At 35.3% G+C, this 10592-nt stretch overlaps 1 protein-coding gene across 1 annotated transcript; it reads right to left on the bottom strand.

The window, feature by feature from the left end:
- Positions 1–1293: 1293 nt before the first annotated feature.
- On the bottom strand, positions 1294–9979 carry LOC115954508 (COP1-interacting protein 7). Its single transcript, XM_031072375.1, has 9 exons — positions 9610–9979; positions 9315–9491; positions 8779–8891; positions 7882–7934; positions 7735–7787; positions 7478–7630; positions 6181–6449; positions 3314–5094; positions 1294–2794 (listed from the first exon to the last, which is right to left on the bottom strand). Exons 1-9 carry the CDS (start codon positions 9666–9668, stop codon positions 1742–1744), a joined length of 3711 nt encoding a protein of 1236 aa, XP_030928235.1. The 5' UTR covers positions 9669–9979; the 3' UTR covers positions 1294–1741.
- Positions 9980–10592: the final 613 nt, after the last annotated feature.

Raw genomic sequence — 10592 nt, 5'->3', positions numbered from 1 at the left:
AAAAAAAAAAAAAAATTCCCCGAGGAAAGTCCTATTCTGGACTTCTTTATGTTTATAATTCATTATCTTAAATTTTTTTACACTTATTTTTTTTGGTCTGAACTCAGAAATGTTTTTTTTTTTTTTTTTTTTTTTTTTTTTTAAATTTATGAATTTATATTTAGGTTGAGAGACTGTTCAAGGATCAGAATCTATTAGCCGCATATGATCAAATTAATGATTTCTGTGAATGCATCATCACCAATTTCCCCCACCTTTGCGAACAAAGGTACCTATCTATGACTATGACTTCACTTTATTAAACTGTAGAGGTACATTGGATTTCTCTCAATCTACAGGTTCTTCAATTATATACCTTGGATTAATTTGTTGAAAATCGAACCTAAAATTTTTGTGACTAAGGCTTTGATTTATTAATGCAGGGACGTACAATCTTTGCCAATTGATGTTCGCCAAGCTTTGGCGAATTTGATATTTGCTGCCTCAAGATGTGGTGAGTTGCCAGAGCTAAATTTGTTGCGGCATTTTTTTAGAGCTCGTTATGGTTGTGAATTTGAGACCACCAATGTTGAATTACGACATGAAAATATTGTGACTCCTCAGATAAAGCAGAACCTATGCAAACTTGTAATATCTTATGATGAGATGCTCCAACTGATAAGTGAAATAGCTAAAGAACACACACTTGATTTGAAGTTTTGGGATTTTGAGCAAAGTTAAGTGCACTATGCAATGCTACGTTTACACCATAGAACAATTTTTTAATTTATTAGCATTTTGTATGAAGAGCCTAAAATGAAGACTGGTAACAGAATAGATGGAGATGTTGAAAATTTTTTATTAGCATTTTTTGGTTAATATAAAATTATTCATTATTTTTTCATTTCTTAATATGTTACATTGATGAATTTAATGAATTTTTCTTTAGACTTACAAACCAAGAGTCTTTTTAGCTCAACTAGCATCTTTTAGTATTTTCAACGGGAATGTTTAGAGTTTAAATTTACAAGTGTTCATTGTTTACAAAGTTTGAGAATTTTAAGGTGAACTGTTTGGATTATACTCTGAAGAGAAGAGGGTGGTTCAAGAAGAATGTCATGATGAGCATGAGTAGTAGTAATGTGTTCTACGTCGGGCCAAAATCATTTTGATATGTACACATTGCAGAATGACAAAATATATCCTTTACCTTGAGATTTATATATGGAAAAAAAAAAATGAACCCATTTTAACCCAACACATTCAGATGGACAAAATCATTTTGATTAGTGCATTGCAGAATGACAAAATAAATTCTTCCAACAAATAGTAATTAATAAAGGAATAAAGAATGCCAAGGATGATTCATTACAAGGCTTTGTAATACATACAACAGGATTTTGAATAAAATCAAAACAAATACAAAAAAGACTCCCAAGCGTGTATCAAAGCAAAATCAAAAGGTATACCAAATTAAGAGGTTACCAGTTTATTCCCTCCTTATGTTACACAAATTTGGATAAATAACATTTCAAATCCTCCAATGGCAGCAAAACCCGAAGCCTTATTATTATGCCATCAACATTCTTCTGCTCAACAGCTGCATGGCACACATCAGCTGTGCATGATCAAACAAAATTCTATTTGTAAGTTACCTCTCGCTCTTGAATAACCAATAATCTAAACCAGAGGCATTGGGGAATAATATGAACACGAAAGCTGCAAGCAAAGAGTTCAAATCCTACTAAAACATATGTTCAGTTCATGAGTGAGTTTCAGCCTTTTTCCTTCCAAACATAAGAAGCCTTCTAAATCCCTTGGTGGCTTTAGTAGAATTCTCATCACTGTCCCACTTCTTCCTGGAATTGTTTGACTCTGAAACTGCTCCATTACCTGGTGGTGGAGTTGAGATCTCTATCTCTGAAATTTCAGGTGTAACTTGAAAGTTTTCATTTATTGCACCATTTGCATCTAGATTCTCAGCAGAAGCAATCAAAACTTTTTCAGGTGATGGTGGCATAGGATGTATAGTTATTTCATGGGGACCTTCAGAAAGTGTTTTTCCTTCAGTTTGAACAGAATATGCATGAGATGATCTGTCAACATTACCTTCTTGCTGAGCCACTGTTAGAATATGATCTTCAGTAGGCACAGATGAGGCCATGTTGAGTGAATTTCCATTGCAGTTCCCATCATCCAAGATATCACTATGTGAATTCACAGTTTCCTCATTCTTCTCAATAGAAGCAGTAGCGTGCAGCTCCTTAATGTCTTTCAGAACAAGGGCATCATCAGTTTGATTTACCTGGGCAGCTGATGACTTCACTGGAAATTCAGGTACAGAATCCATGCCATCCTTTGCTTGGACATCAGTGTCAGAAGAAAGCGTCTGATTTAAATTCTTGGGGTCCTTTTTCTCATCTGAAGGTTTGAGTGTGCTTGGAATTGGTTTCTTATTCTCAGCACCAGCAGTCTTCTTTGGTAAGTTAGTTGCAGCTACACCATTTGCCTTCAATGTTGATTTTTTGGGCTGGTCCGATTTTGATTGAGTCAATGAGACCTTCTGAGTTGTTCGTGTTGTTGCAAGGCGATCTATGGTGGAACTCCTTAGGACTGGCTTATGTGGTTTCTTAGTCTCTTGGATTGGGGTCTGAATATTAGGTTTCTCATTCTTCACAGAAGTCACTGCAGTTTTATTCACTGTAGCTGTCCTTTTGGTTGTTTCTGTACTAGATCCTCTTGAAGAACTTCTTTCAGCAATTCTCTTCTGGCGTTGAATCATTAACTCCTCCATTCTCCTCCTGTTCTCTTCTTCCTATTGGAAATGGGGCAAAAAGAGAGTGAATAAATCACTATAAAAGAAAAGGGAAAGAACAAGTTAAATGATAATAATCAAAAAGTAACTAAAGGTCTTAAAAAATCTCAAGAAAATGGAACATTCTGTGGAATTTAAAAGAACATATCCACAGACACATGAGGCTATACAAATATCCAAGCCATATCCAAAATGACTGGAGTCTAGTAATGAAAAACAATATTTCATGAGATTCCTCAAAGATTATCTCCATGCTCTAGGAAAATCTTCCCAAAGAAATTAATTCCAAATGATAAGAGATGCATAATGGACTTGGGCTAATTCCATGTCAAACGTTATCAGCAATTTCAAATTCTATTGGACATTTATAGCTCCTGTACACATTGGTTCCCAGAAATAAATGAAACAAAAGAAAGGAAAAGCATAAAAGTTACAGTAAACAAAGGAAACTGTCATATTTTCCTTTCTTTCTCTCATTCAGTCTGGGAACCAATTGGACCTTGAATGTTTGTGAAATACCTTCTCAGATTTGCTCTTTGGAACTGTTGTTCTGCTTACAGTAGTTGGTTTCTTGCTCCTTGATAAGATGTCAGATTTGCTTTTTCCAAGGGATCCGTTTAAAAGTTTAGACCTTGCTTCTTTACCTGAAACTTTTCCTGCAGGAGTTCCACTATTTTTGGCTTTTGCATTCTTACTATTAGGAGGCACCTTATCATCAACAACACCAGCTGTTTCACTGTCAGAATGCCTGTTATTGACTTCATTTGATAATAAGCTATTTTCATAATCCATTTCTGGAGTCCATGATGCCCCAGCATGGTCAGTTGCTGAATCACGATCAAGCATCATGTAAAGGTCATCTGGCTCATGGGTAGCAATGACTTCTGGCTTATTGTGTGAAATTTCTGGTGGTCCATATTCATATTGAGTATCTCCAACAATCTCTGGAACCATGCTTATGTCAGTCCTTAACTGAGAATCAAGTTGATTATCAAATGATCGAGCTTGAACCATGAAAGAGTCATCAGCTAAAACATCGCTTTTATTTTTTCCAGCATGAACATCAACAGCTACTGATGAAGCGTAAACACCATCAAACATCTTGAGATCTTTGCTTGCATCCTGATGTGCTGATTTATCTGGTTGGCTGTTGAGGAACCAATCTCCTTCTTCTTGACATTTGGTTATGGAAAATTCAGCAGCACTATCAGATATAACAGCATGGGGACGATTCCCTGATTCTTCAATTCTGTGTGAAAATAACTCCTCCTCATATGTGCTATCTGCTTTCCTAATAGTTGCATTCTCGTCAACTTCAAAATTCCCAATGTGAGTTTTCCCCTCCACTCCAGTATTCCTCTCTGTTACAACAAAGGAATCACTCGATATAGTTTGTTGCTTGGTAACTTTCTCTTGTTCCAGGTTGAAGGCAAATGAACTTCTCTCTTCAGAGTTCTTATTTGTAAAATATTCCTCCTGAGCATCAACAGAGTTTGGCTCTATACCAGAATAATTTGAATCTTTTTCTTGCATAAGAAGATTCTGGAAAGCACCCCAGGGGTCATTTCTTTTTCCTCCCTCAGAGTTAATTGCAGCACCATTCTTAATTTCCTGATCAGCAGCATCATTTGGACCATCTGCAATGCCAGGAAGCTTGACCCCTCCATGTTTCTTATGACGACGTGAGGTTGATTTATGCCTTCTCTCCAATGATTCAACTGCTTCCTCTACTTGCTGCTTGATTGAATCCCCATTGATGAATTCATCCTCATCAGATGAATTCCCCTCTGAGCCAGTATCCTCTCCATCCCTCTTAGAGGTTATGTAATTGATATTGCGGATAACAACCTTTCTTGAGGACTTCTTCCCATGCTTCTTTTTGTGTGGCTTGTCTTTTGAAGAAGAATTTTTGTGATGCTCCAAATCCTCATCTGATTCACTCTCAGAACTGGAGTCACTGGGCTCAGTGGAGCGATCTTGCTCTGAAGTTTCCAGTACTTTTCCGTGTGAATGTTTCTTTTTATTCCTAGATGATTTGTGATTCCGATGTCCATCTAGTTCTTGATCAAGAACATGACCAGAATCTTCGACATTTGAAGGCCATTGCATATTGCCTGGATAATATGAAGAGGCATGTTGTTGCATACCAGGAAAAAGGTAGCTTGGATATGGGGGCATTTGTGGAAATACAGGACCTTGAAAGTTGTGCATGTACTGAGGAACATGGTTTGGCCATGTCATCGGTGCTTGAATTCTCCCATTTGTTGATTGTGTTTGAGATGATGTTGGCAAGCTACTTTCTGCATATTTCAGATTCAAAGATGTACCAGTTACCAACAAAGGAGAACAATCTTTACTAGTATCTTTGTAATTAGCAATTCAAACATAAGCTATGGTCAAAAACATTTTCTGTACAAAGTATGGCAAAGGTAAAACTAATTGATAAGAGAATGCAAATTCATAAATATAATGCTAAAAGTAAAATTGCTTGGACCTGGAAATGATAAAGTTTTGATAAGCATTAGGGTGGAATATATTCTTTTCAATAAAACTTCATGTCAGTAAGTGTAATTCATAATCAATTAAGTCTATGTAGTTCTAAATTATAGAAAAATAGAGACAAGGCTTGAGCAGTGGTATAAATATATTTCAGCATTAGGATGGAATAAATTCCTATCTTACAAACTTCATATCAATAAGTGTAATTCATAATCTATTAAGTCTATGGTAGATCTAAATTACAGAAAACAGGGTTGACACTTGAACAGTGGCATAAATATTCCTCATGCTCTTTTATTAATTAATGTTCTTAGTTTCTTATCCAAGAGAGAGAGAAGGGGGGTGGAGTGGAATTTCATTCTTTTTTAAGGGCTGATTTCACTTTCCCCTCTTAAACTATGATGCAGTAACAATGCCCTAGAAATTTGAATTTTCCATCAAATTTGACTAAAATCCTAATGGCAGGGGGCACACTGCTTATACCAATAGTAAAGGGTTCCCACTGCTCAGTTTTGAAATTTAGGGATAGATTGCAATTGTACCATAGCTATATAACCAAATGATTGTGGCTTGTCCAAACAGGATTAAAGTGTTCTTACATTCTAGACTATGACGATAGCCATTGTGGGCATGACACAACTGAATTTTCATACTTTTAATCTCCGCACTCTGTCTGAACCTATGACAAATCAATTTTAGGAGGGTCACTGCAAAAATCTGACTGCCTTAATTAACCCATGTTTCACGTGTTATTGGAATTTTAACTTTTTCTTTATTTCTTTTTAATGTTATGAAATATTCACTTGTTAAGAATTTTTTTACGGCATTCTTTCACAAGTTGAAAGTTTTTTTCCAAGAATAATGAGGGATTGGATATTCAACCATACCTTGGCTATTGTCCAAACTTCCATGACTTGCAGTTGAATCAGATGCATCCATGGAGCCATTCTGTTTTCCATTAGAGAGACCATTTGGGGGAACATTTATCATAAGATTCTGACTAGTTTCAAGATCTTCACCAGCAAGTATGATCCCAGATGTTCCCAAGTATGGAAATTCTTGCTGAGAGCATGCCTGCATTGCTGCAATTTCATCTACCCAAAGCCTATCTTCATTCTTTTTCTTGCATAGATTGATGAAATTTATGCACGCTTCCCTAAATGAAACCAGACACAGATTACACTCTTTAACCAATATTTTAAATGCTATACCCCCCAAAAAGTATAAAAAATAAAAAAGAAAGGAAACTTTAAAAAAATGTTCACAATTCAAAATAGAAAATACAGGAATTCTGCAACGAGGAAAAATATCTTAAGAAGATAAAACTGTCCTTTAAGGAGAAAATAATCATTAGAAGGTTGACAAATATCTAGAAACCTCCTTAGTGCATCATTCAGAACAATCAACAAAACCAATTGTATTAGAAAACCGAAGTATGACAGTAGAAAATAAGATAGATACAAATAATATTGAGCAAATGAAAACTGATAATGAAACATTGTAATTCATATTGTGCGAGATCCAAAATAGTACTAAACGATAACTACATTCTACAGGGGAAAAAATGGTCCAGGTTCTCCAATCTCCTACACCTTCATAAGGCAAAGAAGCCTGAATAATATGAACAATAAAAAGAAAACTATTTCTGAGTCAACTGTAAGCCAGTGAGGCTCTCCATGTCAAATTCCGCAGTAGGCTAGACTAATTTTGTATAACTCCGCTTTGGGAAATTGACCCTCCTACATGGTGTACTGAAAATCACGTCAATAATGGGGGCACAAGATTTGGTTGCTCTTTAACAAATGTTTTTCTAATAATTGAAAAGACAGGATGCTTGATCAAAAGAAACAACATCCTGTAATAGTGGAAAGTCGACACAGGGGACAGCCAATGTCAGCTTTGCTACCAAGATTTCAGACCTTGAATGAAAAGGTCCATTTGCAAGGCATTAGTGGTTCACTAACAATACAATCAACAATAATACAACCATGCAATTAAAAGTGAAGTCAATATCTAATGTAAAAATCATTATCAAAATAGAAGAAGGCATTGAATTGAAAGATTTTCCAATGAAAGGTGGTAAATAGCTAATGCTCCCTCTTTTATATGTTGTGACAAAGCAGTTTTTCTTCAGTTTTCTCTAGATATTTATTTGATTCAGTCACCTGTTGGCATTCGTCATACCTTAAACGTGAAGCTCCAAAAGCATCAGAAAAAGAAATAAGATCATCTATGTAGTCCATCTCATATCCAGCAACTAAGGCACGGGCATAAGCCATTGCTTGCTCTCTGTGGAGCGCTGCCTTCCGAGTTTCCAGAACACGTAGAAGACGAATCCTGTTCATTACCAGCAGCTGAACAATGAATGCATGAGAATATAATGTGTTGAAATTAAGTACATAGAATAACTATATGCGACCAATAGAAACCAGATATATTACTTGGAATTCTCTTCTGGTACAGCATCGCCTGTTCCATTGGATTCACCTTTCGACTAAGATGCACCATCACAATTAAAGGTTAATGCTTTGTAAGAACTACGAAGGATAAACAATGCATTTTACAATAATATAAAAATGATGACATACATTGGAGTAGGCATTTGATCTTTTGGAATGCCCATCAGCAGCTGACACATTTCCTGTCAATTACAAGGTTGTAGATACAATCATTCATACAGTGAGTCAATCTACAGGTTAAAGAAATATAATCCAGGTTTCATATTTTGATGTCAGATTAAAGTGCTTCCCTCCAACATTCTGCAATGAATTCCAATGCAAATTTTACATTTTGTAATCTAAAAACAATACCATATTTTAATATCCAATAAGTTGTGACATCCATAATAGCTATCAGTAAGTTTTCCAAATTTTGAAAATATCAATGTTGCAAGATAACCTAGTTTAATAAAAAAACTATCTATAGATGACTCAGATGATAGCCAGAAAAGGTTCAGTACATTACTAATCCCTATATTTACCAGAAAAATACAGAACAAAAGACTGAAAATTTTATTGATAGTGAACTTATCAAATTCTTTTTACAAGTTAGGGGCCAAATTAAAGGCTCCAAAACACTTATTTTCCAAGAAAAAATATTTTTAGATAGATCCAAAGCAATATTTTACCATTCGATTTTAACTAAAATATTCCTGAAAATACACAAAAACAAGGGGAAAAAAAAAATCATTTCTGGTAAATTCAGAAAATTACAAAACTAACAAGAAATTCCTCCAATATTTGTATAGGATGTCTACGTCAATAGATCTGGTTAGAAAATATCCCAAGCATCAAATATGCTTCCTCATATTTGGTGAAAATACAGAATAGCAAAGACATCAACCAAAACCAGACTTCAATGAAGTTCAAGGTCTGACTAATTAACTTTGACATTTAAATAAAAAGTACGATAATAGGAATTCACTTGATTCACTGGTCATGAAGAAATCCAAAGAATAATTACAAGAGATCGATCTCTAAGCATACCATCTGCCTCTATCGATTCACTTGATTGAATCGAATTCTCAATCTGCACAAGCTCTCTCTCTATAGTCACAAATCTCTCAAGAACTTCTGGTGAGCTAACAAATCTCACAAACCTGTTTCATACAAAGAAACAAACTAAAATAATCAATCAAATAAAAGACAAGTGTTACACAAATTCCCAATGATTTGCAACTATTTGACTTTTTATTCACAAACCAAAAATTCTTGAACAGCCAACTAGTTAACAAGAACAACTTTATGGGATTTACTCATAAAAACTGTTCAAATAAAAAAATACTTCAAATTCCAAAACTTCCATTTAAATTCAAACTGCCCATGATTTCAGCTGGAATACTAAAAAATGTACCCAAAATGCTTAATTATTCTTAATTAAAACTTGAATCCCATGACAAATCTTTTTGCATAACAGGCCAAATTCCCACCAAATTTACATACCCAATTCAGCAGTGACTTTGGTTGAGCTAAGAACCATTAAAACAAGCACATACATATAGAGTATAACTGAATTAATTTACCTTTGCAGAGTGGCTTTGGTGAACCAAGAGGCATGAGAGCCAGCTGGGCGCAGAGTGATGGAATATCCACCTTTAGAAATCTGATCTTTGGCGCTTTTAAGGTGCAAAATGAAGGGTTCAAGAAGCCCTGATGCCAACTTCTCGTTCAAAGGTCCAGAGAAAATCACCAAATCACATCTTCAACAAATTATGGAAACCATAGAGAGAGCACGATAAGACAAGAATTCATTTCTCAATCATAAAGTAAACACACATCAATCAACGTAGAAGGGAAAATAGAAGAGAAAAAGAGTACCTGGTTCTGGTTGGAGTTAGTTGGAAAAGAACATGGTCAAGAACAGTTCTGGAGTCCATTGAGAAGAGTGAAAGATAGAGACAGAGACTATAGAGAGAATGAAGTTCAGAAGGTCATAATCTTAGTTCATAGCACATTGGTTTGTAGCATTAAATTTTTGCAGGTTTAGTACTATGTTTCTTTCCATGTTGCACATGGATGTTGGAGAGAGAGACAGAGAGTAGCAGTCAGAAGGTGAAGAAGCTGAGCACATGGGATGCTGAGATGAGAGTGAGTGCAAGTGTTAGTGAGGAACGAGGAACGAAGAAGGCGATTTTTTTATGTTCTCTTTTGAGGATGTGGGTTCCATTCTAACATGCCGACACTTACATCTCTCTTTCTCTTACATGACAGACAGAAACATACATAAAAAGCAAAAAAATAAAATAAAAGTAGGTGCAGTCATTTCCATGCTCAACTCACCAATTGAATTGATCTCACTGTATGATTGTATTACCAAAACAATAAAAGATTATTATCCCTTTTCCTTGGTAAATTCAAGATAAAAATATCATTTGGGGGTCATTGTTAAATTTTTAATTTTTGTAGTACTTAGTTTGATCATGTTATTTTAAGTTAATTTAGTTTTTTTTTTTTCTTTTTAGATGATGATGAGTGGTGCAGGACTTAGTCTGGGTGTATGTGGTTGAGAGGTCGTTTTATTTCTTTTTTCTGTTCACTTTTACCATATTATGTAAGCTTGTTATCCAAGAGAGCAGAAAGGGATCTCTCTCTCTCTCTCTCTCTCTCTCTCTCTCTCAGTTGCTTTTGTTCTTAGCTTCCTTGTCATTGTCAACGTGGAATGGAAGAGTGGAGGAGTGGCAAAGAATAATAACACCATGCCTATCAGCCAACCACAAAAGGCTATCTTTCGATTCAGCCAAGCATAAAAGAAAATCCAAACGGAAGTGGTAGCTAGACATGTCAAAGTCCAAATGAGGGCT

The sequence above is a fragment of the Quercus lobata genome, chromosome 8 (assembly GCF_001633185.2).
Source record: "Quercus lobata isolate SW786 chromosome 8, ValleyOak3.0 Primary Assembly, whole genome shotgun sequence".
NCBI lineage: Eukaryota > Viridiplantae > Streptophyta > Magnoliopsida > Fagales > Fagaceae > Quercus > Quercus lobata.
Note: the sequence above shows the minus strand (reverse complement) of the source record. Positions and strands in the feature narration are given on the sequence as shown.